We start from the raw sequence: 23,072 nt of genomic DNA, 5'->3' as shown, positions 1-23,072 counted from the left end.
GGTGTTATCAATTGGGAGCTTTTGCGCCACGGTCCTCCAACTTTGAGGTGGGGCCCCTTTCTTGCAAATGCAGCGCGGTCTTTCTGTTTCACTTCCCTTCGTTTTGCTTGCTTTATTTATTAATTCATTATATATATATATATTTTTTTTTCTTTTATTCCATCCGCTGCTAATTATTCTGTGCGTGCATTGCAGATTGTTCACCTTCCCACCATTTTCCGTTGTGCGCTTAATCAGGAAGGGCTCTTGCTTTCCACCAAGAGAGTCTTCCTGCTTTTTCATTCGGTTAAAAATTCAAAAAATGAATAAACAAATAGCATACTTTTAAGGAGAGGCAAAATTGCAGTTCTGTTTCGCTTCGAAACGGAGGGACGATAAAATGGGGGAATTGCAATGCTCTGTCTTGTTGTGACTTGCCTTTTGCACCATCCGCGTCAAGTCACATTTGGTGCAGTATTCCTATTTTTCCCATTTTACAAATATATAAATATTAATTTATTTAAATTTTTTTTTTTTTTTTTTTTTTTTTTTTTTTTTTTTACGTTTTCCTGCACACATGCACGCGTCCACTCGCCTCCTGCATGGCCCTTTTCACCACGCCGTACGTTTAAATCACAAAAGTTCACAAGCGTTTGTTTAAATTGTTTACAAACATGTTTCTACACCTGGCCTTTGGGTCGTATAGAACATGAGGTTTTAAAAAAACAAAAAAAAAAGGTTAATGCGTTTTTGCATCATTTTATCATTTTTTCTTTTCTTCACAGCGGTTGAGAAACACACAAACATGTCGGCGCAGAAGCAACGACATTACGCAAATTGGGTAAAGCGACACAAATTGTACGAAACTGTCATGGATACACGGCCCCTAAAATTATGCGCTTACATACAGGCACAAGTGGGGTGAACAAAATAAATCCATGGGGTGTCATCTCAAATATCGATGGGTAAATTGTTCTTCAGTCGTTTCTTGCGTTCATCCATCAGCCACTGCACGAAGGTCCTGCATGGAAGAAAGGCGTAAAAGAGGGGAATGAGGAGAAATTGCGCTGTATACAAAGTGAATAATACGGAAGATGTATTTTCACAAGGTGGACTTGCTCCCACAGATAGAAGTGACCATCCCCGCACTTATAGCACTGAACGAAGCCACATTTTTTTTTTTTCGCTTACTTCTTCTTTTGGCTTCCTTTGTGTTCCTTTTTCACGTTCGTTTTTTTTAGTTTCTCATTGTCTATAACGAAGTTAAGAGCAACATCTAGAGGAATATAATTTTCTCTATTGTTTAGAATGTTAATTTTTGGAATTCCATTATCCGATGAAGATAAGGAATGCTTTAGATGTTTTTCATCGTCTTCACTTTCATCACTTCCGCTTGATTTATTTGGCATTTTATTCTGTTGATCCTCTAAAATATTCGAATGGTTCTTGTGTCTGTTTTTGTCTCTCCATTCGTTTACCTTTCTTTCTTTTTCCACATCCGTTTCTCTCAAATTGGACTCTTTTATTCCCGTCGAATGTTCTTCCCCTGGGCTGCTATTCCTCTCCATGGCGAGGCTATATCCCCCCGTGTTATTATCATTTCTAGAGCTTGGTTTGTTTCGTGTCTGTTTCTTTTGGGCGAGATGAACACTCTCCTCTTCAGGTGGGTCATTCTCCAGGGTTACTTCTTCCATGTTGGTTTTGTTTTCCTCATCCACTTCTGTTTCCCCATCTGGTTCTATTTCTTCGTTCCTTTCCATCTCCCTGTCCGATTCCATCTCTTCGTCTGGTTTCATCTCCCTGTTCGATTCGATCTCTTCGTCTGGTTCCACCTCCCTATCTGATTCCATCTCTTCGTCTGGTTTCATCTCCCTATCCGATTCGATCTCTTCGTCTGGTTCCACCTCCCTATCTGATTCCATCTCTTCGTCTGGTTTCATCTCCCTATCCGATTCGATCTCTTCGTCTGGTTCCACCTCCCTATCTGATTCCATCTCTTCGTCTGGTTTCATCTCCCTATCCGATTCCATCTCTTCGTCTGCTTCGACCTCTTCAAGTGGCTCCCCCGAGTGCGCCCTATTCTGGCGCTTTATCAGCAACAACTTGTTCAGAATATTTTCGCTGTCGTTTTTTTTGTACGCAGTGGAGTCCGGCGGGATGCGGAAGCAATCGGAGGATTTTCTATCCCCACGTTTAGTTCTTCTTTTGATTAAAGAAGAATCGCTAAAGCTACTTCCGTTCTTATCTCCACCGCTCGTGTGTGTATTCCCTTGTTCACCTCTCTTTCTAGGGCTCTCTTCGCTGTCGGTAAATATAACCTTCGGCTTCAACAGATTGGGATTTCTTCCCATGTCCTTTTTCCCGTCCAACGAACAGCGCGCACCGCGTGAATGGCGCGGACTTCTCTTTTTCTCCAACACAGATCTGTTAACCTCGTTCAAATAATTGTAGTCGAAGTCGTCAAACTTTATTCTGCTCAGTGATATTAACTCATTGTCAAAACTGTTAGAAAGGGAATCGGCAACTGACGAGTGTGCCTTGGCATTGAGGAAAAAATTATCTGAGCAATCCTGCAGGTAAAAATTATCTCCCACATCGTGGTAGTGGCTTTTCATTTTGTTGTTCCATGTTTCTTCGTAAAGATTTCTGTACATGTATTTATAATAGCTTCCATCGCTGGAATAATCTTCAAAGATGTTTTTCTTCTGTTCAGACTTTACCACTTTTTTCTCGCCTTTCTGTTTCTCTCGTTGTGTCGCCTTTCCGTATTGCACTTCCTTTCCCTTTATTCCATCTCCTTGTCGACCCTCAAGTCCGCCATTCTTCACTTCGTCCACATGAATGTCTTCCTTATGGTGGTTTTCTACCATGTCAACGTTGTCTACTTGCCCGTTCGGACCTTCCTCCATTATCTTCCTCTCGTTCATCTCCCTACGAATTCGAATTTTCTCCTCAAAATCTTTCCTAATCTTTAATTCGTACAATTTCCTCTTCATGTTAATTTCATGCCTCATTCTGTTCTCCTCATCTATTTTCAATTTTTCCTTATTAAAATGTTCCTTTATCATGTCTAAATTTTCTTTTATCCTTTCATTCGAATTGGTTCTTTTGCCCTCTCCGGGCAACTTGGCGTCGTTCTTGTCAGTATAAAGATTTTCTTTCACTCTTTTAATCACATTTTCATATTTTTTTTTTATTTCCTCTAGACTGTCTATATTCGACACGTGCAGATCATTCGAAATATTTTTAACGACGTTCTTTCTTTGTACATCCGTTTGGGCATTCGTCGAATGGAAGAGTGAATTTTTTCCTTTGGTCTTTACTCCTACGTTGATTTTTTCCTTCGTCTGAGCGTTCAGTTTCCTTACCTTTTCCGGGTACTCACCGCCGGATATTCCTTTCCCCATGGGAGGTTTCTTCTTTGCCAGATCTGTTGGTAGCGCAAATTCACCACTGCGATTTTTCTCCCCCCTTAGGTTATTAACAGGTTGATTACTTTTTCCCTTCCCTTTTAACTCTTCACGTTCGTGAAGCAGTTCGCTTGGGTATGCAACCACTTTATTCTCTCTTACGTATGGACTCCTACGTGGGGGGGACTTCCTCAAAAAATGACGATACTTTTTTAAAATCTTATCCTCACTTGGGTGTATCCCCCCTTTATCCTGCTCATCGATCGTGTCCTTCGTATTTTTCGTGTCCTTCGTATTTTTCGTGTCCTTCGTATTTTTCGTGTCCTTCGTATTTTTCGTGTCCTTCGTATTTTTCGTGTCCTTCGTATTTTTCGTGTCTTTCGTATTTTTCGTGTCCTTCGTATTTTTCGTGTCTTTCGTATCCTTCGTGTCCTTCGTATCCTTCGTGTCCTTCGTGATGGCCACACCGATATGTGAAGAATTCTCCTTTTTCCTGCCTTCTATCCTGGTGGACACCTCAAATTGGGTTTCTCGCCTTTTTTGCGCCTTGGTGGAAGAGACTTTCCAACTTTTCTCTACTTCCTCACTCCTTCCGCTATTTGTTTGGCGGACTGGGCTACTGGCATATTTCTTACGTAGGTCCACACTGAGGAAGTTTTTATCCTTGACGATTTTGAACCGCTCTGCAGTTGCCTGATTGGAATGCTTCTCTGTGTGCGTCCCCTCCTCCTTCTCCCAATTTCCCTTACGGTCGCCCACGCTGTTTCCCGTACCCTCGTTACGAATTGGTAAACCATTCCTCCTATACTCTGATGTCCTATCATTACTTAACGCATAGGTTAGGGAGTTGGTGGTCATCCCCTTCGCTTTTTCCGATTCTGCCTTTTTTTCGCTTCTTTGCTCTACCTTTTTCCTAAGCGATTGATCCAAATGGGGCATCACTCCATTTACTGATGCCACACTTCCTCCCATGCTCGTTTTTCCTCCGACCCACAAGTTACACAGTTTGTCCCTTTCCTGGCCTGACATGCGGGCGCCTTTTTCCTTCTCTTCCCCCAAAGCGTAACGATGTTCTTCTCCTTTCAAACCAATGGCATGTTTTCTCTTCAGGTCTAGATACTTCTCCCTCAAGGCATCCCATTTTTTACCTTGTTCGAACCTAGGCCCATTTCTGTTGGAATCCGTAGTGGGTTCCACTTGGCGATTATCTACCTCCTCCCCTTTTTTCCATTGAATATCCTTTTCCCCTTTACTCTGAACAGAATGTTTAATTTTATCGTAAAGAGAAAGATTCCTATCCTTATTATCCACGGTCCATGGGGATGGTTTATCACCAACATGAATGTGTTGTTCACTAGGATGGTTTGCCTTAACCGTTTCGTATTCCCCCTCGTTGTTGAAATTGCATATATTCTTTTCCTCACGTGGATACTCACTTGTATCATCCTGGTGGAAATACGAATTACCCCCCCCCTTTATTTTATGTTCTTCTTTCTTTCCTTGAGGTTTTGTCTCCCCAACTTCGAAAGTATATCTTAACTTGTTTTCCCTCTTTGATGTCATCTCTTTATTAGAAGTATCTCTTGACGCTTCCTTACCCACCAGTGGGGAATTGTTCTCACCAATTTTATATTCAGCAAATTTGTCGTCCACATTTGTATTCTTCTCTTTAACATCTTTCCAACCTTTGAGGCTACCCTTTCCACTTTCGCTACGTCCCCCTGTGCTACTTGCTTCGCCCATGGGATCACCCACATGGAGTAATTCCTTCCTTCCTTCATTCTGCTGATCCTCTCCCTTCCCCTTTTCATCCGATATGCCCTCCTCAAAATCGATTGCCTTCTCCATTTGTTTCACTTGCTCGAATCTTTCTCTGATCCTCTTTTCATCATCCGTGAATGCCGTCTGGTTAAACAGTTTGTTAAACTGAGAAAATCTACCCGTTGAGGTCCCTTTCGTTGTACCTTTAATTATGTTACCCTGGATAGCGCTGGACTTGTCAAAAATTAAAGAATTGCTTTTTTGCTCGCCAACGGGTACGTGATAACTATTCGAGGTGGAGTCATCATCACGCAGATGTGTGTTACCGAGGTTGGTGCCACCGCTCTTCTTACCCTTTTGAAGGTTTCCCTCCCCGTAGGAAAGACCTCCCTCGGTGTCCAGTGCGCTATCCTTCTTTTCCCCTTCGGGGGAGTAATACACCTTGGGGAGATTAAAACTGGACAAATGTTTATATTCCCCGTTGGATGCATTCAGTTTAATAGGAGGTTCTGTCCCTTCCGTTTCCTCCTTTTTCCTTTCGCTCAAAAAGGATAGAAGCTTTGAATTACTTTTGGCCCCCACTTGGTCATCGGGGTGTTTATAACCCAAACTAATTCCGTAATTTTTCCTACTTATCAAATTTTCGGAGCTACCATAATAGTATTCCTTCTTTCGTCTTTCCCAAAGGAGAGAATACTTGCTCATATAACTTCGCTCGCCATTTTCACCACTTTCTGTTGGCTCAGAATTCTTTTTCGAGATATTCCCTTTTGACGAGATTACACTTCCTTCTCCTTTTCGAGGTGCGGTAATATCCTGAGTTGAATTTTCTTTTATTTCTTTATGTCCCCTTTGAAGGAACTTTAACGTATCCCACTGGTGATTCTCACCTTTTTGCTTATCATATACTTGGCTCTTTTTACCATCCTGGGGATCCTTATCCTCTTGCAGATTAGTTGCCTGATCTGCGTCGATACAATGGACATGATTACTCCCCTTCAAATTGTAGGTACCATCAAAATTGAAGTTGCTCCCATCTTCCTTTGAATTAACTCCGCCACAGTTAACAGAATCCTCACTACTTGTTCTACCATGTAATAATGTCATATTTTTCTTATACTTATTTATAATTTCATTTATTTTTTTCCTCTTCAAACTTTTTTCTCCGTGTTCACACTTTTCATTCTGTCCGTCTACCCAATGACGCTTCTTCCCATTCGACACGATGACTGTGTTGTCTTCCATTGTGGAGTCTCCTAAGATGTCATCTTTGTAGCTCTTGTTTTTTTTTTTAAAGAAAAATTCCCTCTTTGTAGAAGTTGTCTGTATCGCTGTTAGTTCATCCTCAGACTGCCCATCTTTGCGATCATTTTTGTCATATCCATTTTTCGTTTCCACCAATTTGGCACTTCCATTTTCAAAGTGGAGGCACTTGGAAGGAGGATTATTCAAAGAGGTGTTATTTCTTCCCAATTTTGTTCTCCCTGCATGGTCGTCAAATGGGTGTTCTTTCTTTTCTCTCCAACTCTTCTCTTCGCCGATCCCTTGTTTCATCATATACCCGTAATCATAGTCCACCGCTGTCTTTAGCGATCTGTAATTGGCTGTCATTCTGGTCGTGCGTTACACATTGCCGTTGTGTTTGATTGTAGCAGGAGAAATAAATGTATTTATACCTGTGGATGCGCTTCTTTACCCGAATGCACTTCCTTTTACTCCAATCAATTTGAGCGATCGTAGGCGTGCTTATCAGCGTTTGCTTATGTTTTCCTGTTTAACATGGGCCCTCGGGTTTCTGCATTTTGCATATCTTCCTTCTGACGTCGGTTGATTCCGCTGGGGGATGTTGTAAGTGAAATATCGTGGATTAGCCTACTATGTCTTGACAACGTTACGACGTAATACTTTTCGCGGAGTTATTCCCCCCACTGGGGTGACTAAGGAGTGGAGAACCCCGATCGATAGCACCTCTCCGCTGACGAGCGTTTGGATTCCGCCCTTGCACCCGCAGAGTTTCCGCGCTCCTGGAGACACTGTTAAAAAAAAAACACGCTTTGGCTATTTTTACGCTATTTTACACATTTTGCGTTGCTCACTTTGCGTTGCTCACTTTGCGCCGCTCACTTTGCGCTTCCTTTGTCCCTGCACAGGGAAGTCAAAGCAAGGTGAGGCAACTTTGTCACGATATTTACAAAGGGCAAAAGTCAACAGTTGCGCAAGTGGCAGGTGGAAAAATACGAACAACAAGAAAACAAAAAAAACAAAACAATCTGACAAATTACAGACACTTTGGGTTAATTAAAAAGCTTGTTAACGGGGGACATTTTTCAAATGTAACAAATGTGCGATGGAAATAAAAATGGAAACGGATACGGACTATTCCCTGGTTGGGCAATTCGTTTCACTATCGTTTCGCCCTTTCGTTGTTTTTTTTATCCTTTTTTATTTTTATTTTTATTTTTATTTTATTTTGTTTTATTTTATTTTTTCTTGCCCAGAATGTCACTCTGCCCGTTCGAAGCTTTACAACATTTCGCCAAAGGGGCTATGTGTATGCTTTCCTCGGGAGGGAAGAAAAACATGAATGCCAACTGTGCAAGAGAGGATGCGAGTGGAATGCGCAGTCGCATACTCATTACAATCGCCCCTTTCGTATTATCACCTTTGCGCTGCGCTTGTGTGTTTAATTACACTAAGCATAACTGTACAATATTTATTGTGCTACTTTGCCATTCTGTGGTTTTTTTTTTTTTTTTTTTTTTTTTTTTTTTTTTTTTTTCTTGCTTCCCCTGTATGCAAATCTCTTGTTAGTTGGAAAAGAAAAGAGCAACAAAGCAAATGTGTAACTGTTTTGTGCATTTTCCAAAATTTATTTTCAAAACATATTTTTATAACACGAAATTGTACGCATTAGACAAAAACGAAAAAGTAGAATGGAAGAAAATGCGTTACGCATTTTTTTTTTTTTTTTTTTGACCTGCGTCAACTTATTGTTCTTTGGTGATGACTAAAATGAAAGGGGTAATATAACACGTTAGCTGCTTGCGTTCTTTTGGAGGGCGTTCGTTTGTCCTGCTTTTCTTCGTTTTCCTTTGCTTCACTATTTCTTTTTTTTTTTTTTTTTTTTTTTTTTATTCCCCCCTCAAGTGCCATCCGTTCGCCATGGATGATCTTCCGAACCACATGTCTACATATGCATCGCTCTGTTGGAGACTGCCATTTTTTCTCAATTTCGTCAAATTGGACGAACGGAAATTTTCCTCCTTTGGCGACCTCACTTGGGGGGATAACTGTGAAAAGAGCTCACGCATAAGGGGACGTATCAAGGTGAAAATAGACCAAAGTGGATGTATGCCAACATAGACATACTCGAAAGTGCCACCCTCAGCCCCAAGGGGAAGAATGATACCGTATACAAAAGTGTTGCCCAATTTGGTGGCAAAATGAGAACACTTGAATCCATTCTATAGAGTGAAAAAAAAAAAAAAAAAAAAAAAGAAATACACATTAGGGGCATGTCAAGAGGTTATTTGCTTTTTCGCGTAAATAAAAATACATGCCATTCTCTGGTAACTTTGAAAATTACGAAAGGGGGGGTAATTTTCCGTCGTCCTTTCCCCGTTGTTCCCACAACAACGATGATGCATTACCCCATACTCCACTTCATTTAGCTAATTCCCAAACGCACGTTTGTGTTTACGCATTTGCCTATATGCACAAGTTATTTATTTTTTATGTATGTTCATCTCGCCCACTCCTCACGCATCATCCGTTGTCCGCTCAATTATGCACTAAAAAATTTGGAGATTTGTTCCAATACTTTGCCATACTCTTCTGTGCAGTCGCCACCCCCCAAACGATGATACACATATAATTAATTTATTTTATTTCACTTCATTCCATCCCATCCCATCCCATTTGATCTCCTTTTTAAAGAAACCAATAACAGACGTTTGGAAAATCTCCCCAAGGAGAAAAAAGTGCCGTCGGGCGGACTCCACGCCTGTTTTCTCCCGTATCCATTTATTTACTTCCATTTTATCCTTTGAGAAATTTTGCTTTAAAAAGAGTTTTGCAGTTGTTTTTTCTCCCTTGGTAAAAATTTGGGGAAATATTTTTTTTTCTAGTTCTGTTCCTCCCCCCCAGTGGGGTGCGTTGACAATTGTGGCGCCTTCTTTTCCCTCCACGGCGTGCCCCCCCAATTGCCATATTCCTTTTGACGGAAACATCTGGTAGGCCTTTTGGCAGTTTTACGTTACTCTCTCTTAACGTTGCTTCACGTACACCTGGATGATGATGCTTCTCCCATTGCAGCGGCGCGCTTAGGCAAAATAGAAAATTTCTCCAACCGACAGAAGCGCAAGCACTCGCATCACCCACGGTTGAGTACATTTTTTGCTCTGTTCTGATTTTAACCTCACCAAAGGGCTCAACCTTTGTACGATTTGCAGGAAAAAAAAAAAAAAAAACGTGAAAATTACCCCCTCCCGCGGAGTTAAAAAAAGGCTCCTCAGATGTCACTCCTTGGGGAGCTAAGCAACGGTGAGAAGAGGTCATGACGCCTGTGAAGTCACCACTCTGGTAAAGCAACCACGGAGGCAGCACGATAAACTGCCGTTTTATTAGTAGTTATTATTTTTATTTTTATTATTTTTTTTCCAAATAGAGCTATTCTTCCTCCCACCCCAAGCGAAGGTTTTTGGGGGGAGGGATGTCACAATGCCGCCTAATGAGGCGATGAACGCGCCGTTGGTCGAACTGCTGCAAAAGTGGGAGGCCAAAAGGATAAACTTAAGTAATGTATGTCTCTGCCTTCATCATCTGAAAAAAAATATACTCCTAAAATGGGGTGAACGAAGGGATTTTCTATTAAGGAGCATCAATGAGGAAATCATTACCAAAATTGTGGATTTACTGGACGTGAACCAAAACGGAAGCGTTGCAGACAACACAAAGGATAAGTACTTCTTCCTATCATTCGTAACGTTCGTCTTTAACACAGAAAATGAACTCTTAAGGAAGAACTGCCATATGGCCAAGGAGGTAGAGGAAAACTACTGCAGGGTCTACAATCAAGATTCCGGAGGTGGAAAAAAAAACAAAGGCAAAAAAAATGATGAGGAATCACAAAAGGGGACACAACACAAATCTATAGAGGATGATAAGAAGCACTTGTTAAACAAACAGTTAGGTAATGATCAAGTGGAAAAAGCAAAGAACCAATTACATCATCCCAATAATGTGTTCGAACAGTTTGACATACTTATAAAAAAGGCAATCGATCTGGAGGTAACCTCCACACAAGGCAAGATGAATAAATTACTAAGTTGCAAAATTTACGTATTTTACGTTTTCTTAAAATTTATATTTTCCCTTACAAAGGAGTGCCCACAAATGAGCAAGCACTATTTGAAGCGTGTGAAAAATATCCTACATGTCCTGATGAGCATACAATTGGGATCCTTGCAGGAGAGTGAATATCTTGTCCACCTTGCAAACGTCACGCTGCTGATGATTGTACATACAAATTTTCCCGCCGTTAAAGATTGCGAAAAGGAATTCTTAAACTTTTTAATTATGCAGCTAAACAGGAAGAAGTACTCCCTGCAAACCATTGAACAAATCTTAGTTACCTATTTGAACAAAAAAAAAAACATCGTGTTAAATGATCAAATTTATCAACAGTTACAAAGTCATTCCAATGATAATATGAATTTATTTTTAAAATATGGGAAAAAAGAAAACCTCTTCTTTTTTTTCAACCTTTTGTACCTTTTTAATAGTTTACTCCATGCCCAAGTTAGCAACTCAAATCAGAATATCTATTTTGTGAAGCCTGTAGAATGCGTCAATATAAACGTAAGCATTAAGGAGATGCTGGAGAATGTGCAGAAAGTGCTTAACTACTTGGGAACTGTGTCAAGGGATTATTTGGCCAACAAAAAAGTGGATGTATTTCTCAACCAGGGGGGGGCATACGTCTATTGTAAAGATGAACCATCATACGAGGAATTCACCATTGAAGAAATCTTAAAGGGGAAGAATCCACAAGAAATATTCCAGGGGGAATTTCGCAACGGAGAGAATAATAAACAGTTACCTAACATCTTTACCTACATAATTGACAACGTGTTTTCTTTTTTTCGAGGCCTCATAAAAGAGCAAGACGCAGAATCAATAACGATGAACCTAAACCACATGGTGGATTTCTTAAGACTATTTTTCATTCACAATAACGAATCCGATTTATTTTTAATAAATTTCGTTGGAACAAATTTTAGTACTTATTGTAAAGAACTGTTGGAGAAGTGCCCTTCCGCTTTGGACGAATTGGTCAGCCTTATTATGTGCCTCTTCCGGGTTGTAAAGATTTTGACTCAAAGTACGGTTCAGAGAGGGGGAGAGGGAAAATTAATGAACATTCTCAGCAGAATAGGGGATGTTGAAAGAGGAGGAAGTTATCCAAATAGAGAAAGTGACCAGAGCGGGAAGAGAGTTTTTTTTCCCGAGGAAGACATCATCCATAGACTGTATAACAACGCTGTTTACACGTTATACGTTTTCCTCAAAAATGTTGAGATGTACTCAAATGAACAGATTAAAGAAAAAATCTTTATCCAATATGAACACTTCCTACTTTGCACCCTTGATAACGAAACGAATGACAACTTTGATGTAATTTTTAGAAACAGCACTTCCCTCTACGTAACTTTAAAGGTTTTTTACATTCTGGTGAAGCTACACAAATTTGACTTTGAAAATGTACATAACTTTTTTTTTAAGTTAATCAAATTGGAAGCGGAACTCCCCACGGCCAATCAACAAGGGGCCTCCCTTTTTTATAAAAATGGCCTACACAGTAATGCAGCCTTAATGCAGAAAATCAAGACATTCATTTTAGCCAATTTGGATTTAATTACGCGTGCCACGGGGGAGACCAAAGTGGAAAAGGTGAAGCGTCTGGAGAGTTTGGCAAAATCGAACGTGTTGGGACGGGCTGATATTTTGTCCCTCTTTGAGCGCCCCATCAAGGGGAGTAGTCCTAGGGAGGAGCTCCAAACAGATCTCAAAGAAAATCACCGCGCTTCGCAGATGAATGAAGAAGTGAGTACCACCAAGAACGGAGCGAAAAAAAACAAGAGAGCGCTCGAAAAGACGAAAATGAAGGGGGAAACGAACGAAACATGGGAAGATGAACACGACGAAGATACCTCGTCCAGCTCCATCAGCAGGGATGAGCATTTTGAAGGGCAAAAGATACAGCGTCCAAAAAAAGACAACGCCTTCTTCAGTCAAACAGGACAATATAATATTAAAAAAAAAAAAAAAAAAAAAATTAAGCGTGAAGAAGGGGAGGGCGCCGCTTCCAGTGTGCAGCCTGAGAAGGCGAAGTCGAGTTTGAAAAAGGCGGGGCATTCGGAATGGGTCGACGTAGATGAAGGGGACGACGACACGGTAAACATCGCCGGCAATGGTGACAATGAGGACTCCGTCCAGGATCCCGCTGCTCAGGGGGAAAGCAAAAAAAACAAAAAAACGCCACAAAAAAGGCTGCAAAGCGGACAGCAGGATGGGCAGGACGTTGAGCAACAGGAGGAGCCGCTCAAAACGAATCGCAGCAGCCACGCGGAAGACGGAGCCGCAAATTTAAAAGAGCTAGCAGATAACGTAAAAATGGTGTCGTCATCCGATGCCATGAATTCCCTGCAGTACATGAAGCAGTCCATCCTAAATGACTTATAAAAAAAAAAAAAAAAAAAAAAAAAAAAGGTCCCACTTGGGTACAGCGTGTACGTAGTTCTACGTGCTGCGGAGCTGTACATGTACACATCATGAAGGTTTGTATTTTTTCCCACTGGTGTGTGCCCTTCCTTCCCCTTTGCATTTTTTTTTTTCCTTTTCTCCAAATTATACGCTTCGCCTTTTTTTTTTTTTTTTTTTTTTTTTTTTTTCATTCTTGTACCCTCAAAGGGTATACAAAAAGTAGTAGCACGAATTGTAGAGAAGCAAGCCATCTTCCCTGCTCCGACGACGGGACACTTTTTTGTTCCTCTTTTTTTCAAATTTACTTAAAATTTTGCAAAGCATTTTATTTACGGCAATATTTGCATGCAACTGATTTGTTTGCATCATATTTTGTAGGAGTGTCTTGTTTAGCAAAATTCTTTTTTTTACATACGCTGTGAGGAACCCCTTTTTATTCCCACCAGTGATGTTCATGTTTTCTGTTGAAATTAGTTCGCCTCGATCGTCCAGATCATCCCCGTTGTCATCCTTGGCATTTTGGTTTTGCTTAGCATAATAATCATAAATTTTTTTAACATGTTTTAGATAATTTCTCCTTTTTGCTAACTTTTGCACATCGTGTTGGTGCTCATATGCTCGAACAGCGCTAACGTCGAGCAGCAGTTGCTTCTTCTTGAATTTTTTCTTTCGTTCCTTTTTAAGTCTGTTTTTTTTTATTTTTTTTCTTCTAATTTTGGCGGATTTTTTTCCTCGGTCTGAACACCTTCTCCGCAGTGCTTGACTCTTTCGTCGTAAGTGAATCCCTTTGGAATGTTTCCTCAACCTCTTCCAACCCCGCTTACGGCGTGGTGCACTAGTAACCAAAGCGCCGGAGCCTCGACCCAGGACAGTCATTATGGATAAAAGCAGTGGCAAATGGTAATCAGCATACTGAATGATAAAATCCATTAAGTAGCTTAAGTAGCTGAAAGTAGTGGCATTATCCAGAACAAGGATACTGTCCATATTCTTGAAAATCCTGTACAAGGACCCTTGTATGAGAGTATAAATGTGAAAGAAGAAAAAGTTAAACAGCTCATTTAACTCGGTCTCCTCGGGCGAAAGGGACAACTGGCACTTCCCCTTGTTGTACACATTCTGATGGTAAAAATATTTCTTAAAAAATATTCGCAAAAAATTAGGAGTGTAAGCTAAGAAGAACTTCAAGTGAATATTTAAAGGCATTAAATAAATCAAATAATACGATACGTAAATATGCATGTACGTACATTTACTATGTGTCAATAATTTACTTAAGATATAAATTAAGTAATAATCTATATTAATAATTTCGTTGTTGCTTTCTCTCCTCAAAACAGAACAAAAATCTATCATTATATCACATGCCTTCCTTTTTACTAACAAAATGAGGTAAATATTTTTTAACTTCAAATCATGTTCATATATAATTACATGGATTAGCATCTTCAGTATTTGCACACAGTAAAAATGAGTATCTATATTCTTATTTTTTATAATTCCATCCACTAAGATTAATAACATCAGCGATGCATACATATTGTTGAATGCCAAATTGTGCTCCAATTCGTTGAAAAGAAAGAAAAAAATATTCGCCAGAATTTTGTTAATTTCCTTTGACGTGGTAAATATGTGCAAAATATTATTGTAGTCAAAAAAATTTACTCGGTAATTTATTATGTCTTTTATGATTTCTAAAATGTACTTTGAGAGAATTGCGTATTCCTTGTTTATAGGGTAAAACTTAGGCAGTAAAAATATGTTGCCGTGGTGGTGGTCCAAGTGGCGATTCCCCTGCCTATTAACTAGCTTTTCTCCTTTGGCATACCCCCGGTAACTGTGGAAATTTCGTCCCCTCCTATCTACCCTGTACAACATCTCGTAGCACTGGTAGTCAAAATGAACCGGGACGCTCTTCCTCTTTTCATTGTTACCCTCTCCACCACAACCGTAGTAGTAATCCCGCACAACGCTGGAACTTTGGCCGTTTTTCCCTTTATCCCCCTTCTTCCTCTTCTTACAACGGTTTTGTATAAACAACCAAAAAATTGTCATGTTGGCTTCCACCGGGAGCACATTCTGCATATCGCTCAGCAAAAAATTCTGAATATTTTTTATTTTATTTTTTTTTTTTTGCAAATACAAATTGTAATGCAGCAGGTTGTTGTCTTCCTCACCGCTCTGGGTCCCCATCGCATCCATGTGACTGTCTTTTCCGCTTCCCTCACGGTGGGTGTATTCCCCCAGACACATCCTGTCCTTCCCAACATCACCATCTCCTATGTTGCCATTCTCTACTACTACATTACCTTCATCGTGCTTTTGTTCATTCCCCAGCCCTTCCTCCTCGGGGGGGCCTTCCTTGATACTTTTCACTGAGTCCCCCTTATGGACCTCTTCACTTGCCAAGTCCCTCTCAATTTCTGCCAGCAGGTCGCTTGCACTGTGGTCGTGACATGCCCTCTGGGCATCACTACCATCGAGCACTTTCTGTTCATCCTGTCCGTCGTTCATACTCAGGGCCATGTGACTACTTGCGCTTTGAACAACCCCTTTGACAGAGTTCCTCTCCGCCTCCTCATTTTCGCAAGGATTGCCTCCATCTCTTTCGATGGACACATCTATCTCGGGGTTGTCCTTACTGGATGGATCATCGGGGAGGCTACAGGATTCCTTCGCAGCGTCTCGCGGTTCCTGGTCCTCCTTTTCATTTTCCCTTTCGACACCCAACAAGTCGTTTACCTCACTGTGAAGCGTTTCGTCCATGTCCGTACTGGAACATTTTACTTTCGCTTTATCATCATTTCCCTGATTGCCACCGTAAATGCCAACCTCGACGCTGTCCTCCCCACCTGTTTCGCCACTTGGTCCTCCGCTAGGACTCCTTTTCTCTTTCCCTTTTTGCCCATGGGCAAATTCCCTATAAAAATTCGTTCTCCTACTTTGCTGAGTTTGAAACTCTTTGAATATTTTGGCGGCACTGAGATTGAAATTATTCCGCCTCTTCCTTCTCCTGCCCTTGTTGAGGTAGCTTTTTTTTCTTTTTTTTTTTTTCATTTTATTTTTCACATTCTTAAAGCCCTCCTTGGACACCAACCTCCACCTGACTCCCCCATTTTTCATCCCCTCCTGTTGGGAGTACAAGTCGGGGTGCAAGCTAACTTGATATTTGTAGGGGACCGTTACATTCAAGTAATGACAAGAGTTGGTGAAGTCGTTGAGATTTAAAAATCTGTTGATACAGTACCTTTTTCTCTTTTGATAAAATTTGTTGGCTTCTTCAATTATCTGTCTTACACGCAATTCAATTATATTTGATATTTGGAGAAAGCTGGAGTCACTTTCGATGGTAGTTTGATGGTTAATAATGTTGTTCATCTGTCCCACCTTTTTAATGAACTCTTTGCTGATGAAGCATTCACTGTGACCTTGTGGTCCACTTCTCTTTGTCTGCTTTTTGCTTGGTCCTTCACGTGGTTCACCGCATGGTTCATCACTTGGTACAAATTTCCCATCATTATGTCCATCCCTTTGCCCTTTATTCTTCTTTCCCTCTCTCGTGGCCACTTCCTGCTCGTCGTTCTCCGCCAGCGAGCTGTGTCCCCCCCCGATTGGCATGTGCCTGTGCCGTTCTACTGGCACATCGTTCACTTCGATGGAGGAGTTATCCTCTTCCTCCTCTTCTTCCTCATCGTCCTCCTCGTCGTCATCCTCATCTTCATCATCATCTTCTTCATCATCATCGTCCTCATCATCGTCATCCTCATCATCGTCATCGTCACTGTTGTCAACATTATCATCTTCCTCTCTCCCATCGCTTCCATCGTTCACGTCGTCATCGTCCTCCCCCTGTTCCTGAAACAGTTCGGCAATTCCAATGAGGTCCTCGTCGATTTCCTCTTCCCTGGGGGGTGTTTTTTTCCTTTTCTTCTTACTCCCCCTTTTTTTTATATCATTTTCAAACGACATATTCTTAACAGGTTTGCTGAACGTCTTCACTAAACATAACGTACCCACGGGTGAAGGAAATAACGAATTATGAGGGGAGGCTACAAAAAATGGGAGATTTTACAAACTGGAGAGCGTACACGCGGGACAACACGTTGCCAAGCATCACACAAAAAAAAAAAAAAAAAAAAAAAAAAGAAGGAAAGGAAAGGAATCAAAGAGGCAAAGAAACAAACAGTCAACACTCCGTCCGTAAATGCAGAATGAACTTTGTCAACTATGCCGTGTACAATAATATACACATAAAAGGGAAGGCATAAAAATGCATTCGCATTTGCTTCCATTCATTTTGTACGTATGCCGTACTTTTTACATTCCTGCTGTTTAGCCCCTTTCACCAAAAAAAAAAAAAAAAAAAAGAAAAGAAAGGAGCACCAAATTTGTAAATTACCTTTTCCTATAATGTTATTTCTTATCATGGTATTCTTTTTTTTTTTTTTTTTTTTTTTTCCTTTCTATTTCGCTGCCATTTTGGAACTCCTCTGTGCAAATAGCTCTGCCCAATCTTTTTTTTCTTTTTTGGAGAAAAACTAAAAAAAGGAAATGAAAAAAAAAGAAAAGGAAAATTAAGAAAAATGTGATAAAGGGTATCCCCTTTCCTCGTGTATCATGAAATATTATGCTCTTATAATCATTTCCCTTCAGGACCGCTTCCTCCCTTCGCACAATTGCATTTGTTACGCGTATCCGCCGTGAGAAAAAGCGACGAGGGATTGTGGGGCGCAGTTGTTAGGCGAAATAAACAACAGCACCTGTTGTTGCGCATGCCCAACATGCACTAACAGAGGCATCGCCATTTTTAAATTCTCCTCAGAGACCTTCCAAATATTACACGTCTGTTAACTAACGGCAAAGTTGCTAGTATCCCCTACAATGACCAACTTTAACCATTTCAATAAAAAAAAAAAAAAAAAAAAAAAAAAAGATCTCATCTACGCAGAACATGAGAGACAATTTTTTCCCCTTTAATATATCCCCCGTTGCATTCCTCCATTCTTAATTTATCATCTTTTTATTTCCATTCTGTGACCCGAAGGGGAGCGTTAGTAATGCTTCACGCACAATGCATAGGAAGCGCCCCTGTAGAAATTTGCACACTCCTCAGAAAACTGCCAACAGGGACAAGCGTCTACACGACAAAGGTTTTGAATTTTTAAAAAGTTTATTCAGCGAAGTGAACATGGTTCAAAAATCGTTGGGTGTAAAAGGGTGTTAGTATACACGACATGCGGATATACCCCTCCGCGAGGGAAAAGATACACAAGAGCTAATTAGTTACAGCCTCCAAAAACAGAAGGGATTACCATAGACACAGGCACAACCCCGAACGACCTTCCGATCAGTTTCTTAACTCCCCCCGGTGCCTCAACGTCTTGATAACCCGAACTTTTCTCCGCAGCCAGTACTTCCCGAATTCCCATTTGGGTTCCTTTTGCTTGGATTTTTCGGAAGGAATCTTAAAAAGGGGGGAAAGAAGGGACGGGGGAATATGCAAATTTATTCTGCCAAGAAAATATCTCATGGAGGGGAGGGGGGTATGCAATGGTGTCTCCTTTTTTTTTTTTTTTTTTTTCACAGAAGAAGTTATCCCCAAAATAGTGACCCTAACTATTGTCATTTACTAAAAAGAAGGGGCTACTTTTTTTCTTTACCTCCAAATTGGAGTGCACCGTGGGTTCTCCATGTTCCTTCCTCTCTGGGTTAATTGAAAGGGTAAACACATCTAGGTGTGATGAGTTGTTTACATGTAGGAAGGGCGGGACAGATGCATGTTGCTACGATTTACCTGCCATGGACATTTTGTAGTCGTAAGATGTCAACCTGAGTAAGTAAGGCACTCGTCTCATTTGCTCTCCCTGAAAAAGGAAAGAGCACAGGGGAAAAAATATAGGCAAGTTACAAGTATGCTCACATGGAGGATGCATATATAAGGAGGCGCCATCGTTCATATATACAGACGTAGATGCATGTATTGAAGGAACTTTCTTCCTCTCTTCTTCCTTCTCTTCCACATAGATTAACTACCTGGAAGAAGGACACCAATTGCCCCTCCCGGCTGCACAGCTTCTTCAAAAAGGAGCAAACATAAACTGGGTATCTTCCCTCCTCATATTTCTCATTTCTGATATGGTCAGCGAAAAAATAAAACTTCCACTCCAGCCTGGGAACGTGTCCCCACCACAGGATGGGGCCTATTTCATTCAAGTCGCCTAAATGGGAAAAAAAAAAAAAAAAAAAAAAAAATTAACAACACATGCATACTACATGCATGAAGAACGTAGAGACACCTACACGACACGTACAGAGAAAATCTGAAAAAAGTAGGGATGATGTGTGAGCTGTCCCCCCAACAATTACTTAATATAATAATATTTAAATGGTATTTCCCAAATATAGCTCCTTAATTATCATCTTCTCCTCCTTACCGGCCTTATAACAAAAGTTGAAGGACTTCCATTGGTACTTCTTTCCAATTTTGTGCAGTTCCTCTATAATTATTTCTTTTCTGTGTGTATGTGTGCATGTTAGCATGGCTGTTTGTGGGGGAGTCAACATATAGGGTAGAAAGGAAATTGTCAAGATGGGAATTGGTAGAGGGAATTCTACACAAGTGTATATCAACATGTGCGAAAGGGGGGGGAGGGTTCAGAAGAAAGCACCTCACATGGGATAACCCCATGTCAACTCGCTATTCTCCCAAGTGTACCATACGAATTGCAAATGTTAAGAGGGCACAGTTCATAAAAAAGGTGGTAGCAAAGGTGAAAGCATTTTAAATCGTCAAGGTTCCATTGTCTGCACAGCGGAAGGATGGGAGGGGGGGGAAAAAAAAAAAAAAAAAAGAAATGTTCTTCATGCATCTGCAAAATTCGGTGGCCATTTTTTCTTTCCTTTTTTAAATGTACTCGACGAAGGGAACCAGATTTATAAGGACGATTAACTAAAAAAAAAAAAAAAAAAAAAAAAAGGGGGGCGCAAAGGAATACACACAGGTGAATGCGTAAAATGTATGAGAACGTGCAAGCAATCGGACAAGCGGGAAAACGCCACAGCAAGTGTCCCATCGTAAAGAAGCATTACTGCATAGAAGAGAAGAATGATGAGGTTTATGCAACCGATGAGCAAGAAGGTCACAGTGTTGATGGGCACTCCGTTCTGCAGGGCGGAAAAGGAAATCAAACAAATGAGTAAATAAACAACCACACAAATGGGTAAACATACACAGATAAATACCAGTACAGCGCGCCACACATCAAGTATTGTACACTGCTCTGTCGTGAAGACGCAGACAAGTTACTTCGTGCAGGACGGGGATCTCCCTCGGATGGAAAAAAAAATTTAAAATCGAATCGTCAAGGCAGGACAAAAATAAAATTAGACACAAGTACGAAAAAAATATATAATTGCAGATGATATAGCACGTTATGTGAATTGCTGAAAAAGGGGGAGGGGAAATAAAAGTTGTGGAAGGCACAAGTGGAATTGTGTACTACACCATTGTGATGCCGGACACGCACATCGCTAAGCTGTGAAGATGGTTAGACACGCTGCCATTCTCACAACTGTATGTGTCGCCTGGACCCAGTAATGGTAATTCCTTTTTTGTATTATCTTTCCAGTTGCACTCACTCACAAAGATAGTAAAAAAAATCAGCCTCAAATTTGAGGAACAAAATATGAACCAGGAGAGTAGAAGCTAAAAAAAAACGGAGAAAAAAAAAAAAAAAAAAAAAAAATTAGAATGATACCAACAATGGCAATAATGACGATAATGGGAATAGTGGAAACAGTGACAATAATTGCTATAATGAAAAAGGTTGAAATGTAGCTGTCCCTCAATGGAAATGTAACTTCCCTCACCTCTGATGTTAAGACAAGAAAACAAATTATCCTTTTGTTAAATGTGCAATTGGCGATATCTGCAGTGGGTGTGTGTAGGGGGAAAGGGAAGGAACAAGGGCGTTTTCGCATGTCTTGATGAGCAATTCCATTAAACAATGGAGTGGCTACCTACGCGTGCCCTCCATATGTGCGCTTCTACATCTGCGAATTTGCATCGTCTTTTTAGAATTACGCGAAAGTATCGAGGGGGCTGGTTGACAAATAAATAAATTTTGGCAGGCCTCCAGGTTCAGCCACTGGGGGCTGTTGTTAACTGGGGAGAAAAAAAAAAAAAATAAAATAAAATAATAATAAAATAATAATATAATAATATAATAATAAATAAAACATATATATGTGCATATATAGAATAACACTCCATGGATCCTCTCTTAACTAAATCATCCCCCGAGCGCACAATTTTCATTACCAAGCTTGTGCACGGCTGAGCCGAACAAAATTTTAAACGCCACTAGTCGCAGGGCACATATCACCAACGTGTTGGAGTTCCTCAAATGGTGGCTATCGGATAAGCATAGAAATATTAGGAGAAAACCCAATTCGTTCATAAGCAAATCGCTGCATTGAGGAGGGGGCAGGAGAGGTGGAAGTTAACAAGAGAAGGGACACACATGTGGATACATAACTAGGTATATACACTGTGCCCAAGTAGACACTGCACCGTGTTAGTAATGCGCAATCACAGCTTCTTCTTCTCTTTATATAAGATATTGTGTTCGTTTTTTTTCCCCTCCTTCTGTGGAGTACCATTGGAAAACCATAAAATCCCGCATCCCAATTTTGAAGCACATGTGCAAAATGAATAAGGACACAAAAAAAAAAGAAGAAAAGGTTATCCTGACGAAATCATTTTGGACATTGTCTTGAATTAAAAAGTTGGCAATCGATAGGAACACCCCGACTTTGCAAAATGTCTTCACCTGGCATGGGGGGGGGAGGAAATGTTGTGGTTTAGATTTAGGGATTATAATTTAGTTTTAAATCTAGGGTTGTATGTTGCATGTGAGCATTTCAACGCTCTCTTGGCTAATCCCCTGGTTGTCTGCTTGCTTTGTTTACCCTTATCCGCCGCCTGATCACGAACTTCCAGAACTGGTACACACAGCGGACCATATAGTGCACGAGGAAAAAGTCGATGCTTCGGAGTTTTTTCCTAACCTCCCTGAGAAAATTGTTTACAGGGAGAATGCCATTCTGCGGTCCTATGAGCAATTCGACCTACACGGAGGAGGATAAAAAAGGTCTTCTTTGTTATTGGAGTATTTTTGATGATAAGTGCAATTCGCATCCCTTCCAGCATGGCGTTTTTTTTTTTTTTTTTTTTTTTTTTTTTTTTTTTTTTTCTCTTTCCTCAGGTGGACGCTTTTCACCGGAAAGTAAACCAAACAGTGGGATAGTGGGATTATATGCAGTCATCATCAGATGCAGAGCTACCCACTGACCTGGTTGTTTAACGAGAAGAAAGATACCAAGTACAGGAAGTTGGAATAGGTCAAAATGAAGCGTGACGTTCTTAGGTGCAAATACTTATCAAAACTATTTACGGTGGATAAAAAAAAAATGTAAAAAATAAAGCTGGTTATAAGGACGCAGTTTTTTTTCTTCAGTCTAAGCGTGTCCGATTTATTTTTTTCGATGTTCTTGTGGCTCATCCTACTGCAATTTTTAAGAGCATCCATTATTTTTGGTACACCCGGAATACGACCTGTTCATCCTAGCTGAGAGCAGCCGCAGATTTCGCGTTCCTGTGCATGAGTGTATCGTGTGGGTGTATGTATAGGCACAAGTGTGCGTCTGGCTTCTTCTCTGCGCGGCATTCACATCTCTTTCCTTTGCTTGATTTGGCTCATTCCTTTTTTCCTCTTTTTTTTTTTTTTTTTTTTTTTTTTTCCCTTAGCTGGCCATTATCGGATTTAAGCTGGCCTTATGCATTGTCACTTTGAAGGAAGGGATTGTTCCTCAATTGTGATAAAAGGATAACCTTCCGTGTACAATTTTTTTTTTTTTAAATGAACTTAAAGAAAACAAATCTATTATGTTTGCTAAGGGGAGGATTCATTTTAATGCTAAAAGGAACCTCCCGAATGGGGTGTGTATACAAAATTGTCACTTATTTCATATGTACAAAAAAAAAAAAAAAAAAAAAAAAAAAGGAAAATTCAAAGGGCATCATGTGACGCATATATATATATCCCTTCTTTTCACGCGCAAAATACCGACATATAAATGTGCCCTTATCAGAACATA

At 40.4% G+C, this 23,072-nt stretch overlaps 4 protein-coding genes across 4 annotated transcripts; 1 reads left to right on the top strand and 3 right to left on the bottom strand.

Moving 5' to 3' along the window:
• Window positions 1–930: 930 nt before the first annotated feature.
• Window positions 931–6,761, bottom strand: PKNH_1319000 (conserved Plasmodium protein, unknown function; the record flags this gene model as incomplete). The annotated part of the gene is made up of 2 exons (XM_002258037.1): window positions 931–1,000; window positions 1,171–6,761. 2 exons carry the CDS (start codon window positions 6,759–6,761, stop codon window positions 931–933), a joined length of 5,661 nt encoding a protein of 1,886 aa, XP_002258073.1.
• Window positions 6,762–9,869: 3,108 nt separating this feature from the next.
• PKNH_1318900 (conserved Plasmodium protein, unknown function) lies at window positions 9,870–12,893 on the top strand (the record flags this gene model as incomplete). Its single annotated transcript, XM_002258038.1, has 1 exon — window positions 9,870–12,893. One exon carries the CDS (start codon window positions 9,870–9,872, stop codon window positions 12,891–12,893), a length of 3,024 nt encoding a protein of 1,007 aa, XP_002258074.1.
• A 222-nt stretch (window positions 12,894–13,115) lies between these two features.
• On the bottom strand, window positions 13,116–16,883 carry PKNH_1318800 (conserved Plasmodium protein, unknown function; the record flags this gene model as incomplete). Its single annotated transcript, XM_002258039.1, has 1 exon — window positions 13,116–16,883. One exon carries the CDS (start codon window positions 16,881–16,883, stop codon window positions 13,116–13,118), a length of 3,768 nt encoding a protein of 1,255 aa, XP_002258075.1.
• A 1,378-nt stretch (window positions 16,884–18,261) lies between these two features.
• Window positions 18,262–22,504, bottom strand: PKNH_1318700 (lipase maturation factor, putative; the record flags this gene model as incomplete). Its single annotated transcript, XM_039113516.1, has 16 exons — window positions 18,262–18,378; window positions 18,575–18,618; window positions 18,709–18,778; window positions 18,948–19,132; window positions 19,349–19,456; window positions 19,630–19,718; window positions 19,829–19,863; window positions 20,004–20,078; window positions 20,221–20,357; window positions 20,553–20,619; window positions 20,784–20,842; window positions 20,998–21,078; window positions 21,235–21,383; window positions 21,573–21,745; window positions 21,885–22,043; window positions 22,268–22,504. The coding sequence occupies 16 exons, from the start codon at window positions 22,502–22,504 to the stop codon at window positions 18,262–18,264; spliced, it is 1,785 nt and encodes a 594-aa protein (XP_038969894.1).
• Between the last annotated feature and the right edge of the window lie 568 nt (window positions 22,505–23,072).

Source organism: Plasmodium knowlesi (genome assembly GCF_000006355.2).
Source record: "Plasmodium knowlesi strain H genome assembly, chromosome: 13".
Lineage (NCBI taxonomy): Eukaryota > Apicomplexa > Aconoidasida > Haemosporida > Plasmodiidae > Plasmodium > Plasmodium knowlesi.
The sequence above is the reverse complement of the archived record's forward strand: the minus strand, read 5'-3'. Positions and strand labels throughout refer to the sequence as shown.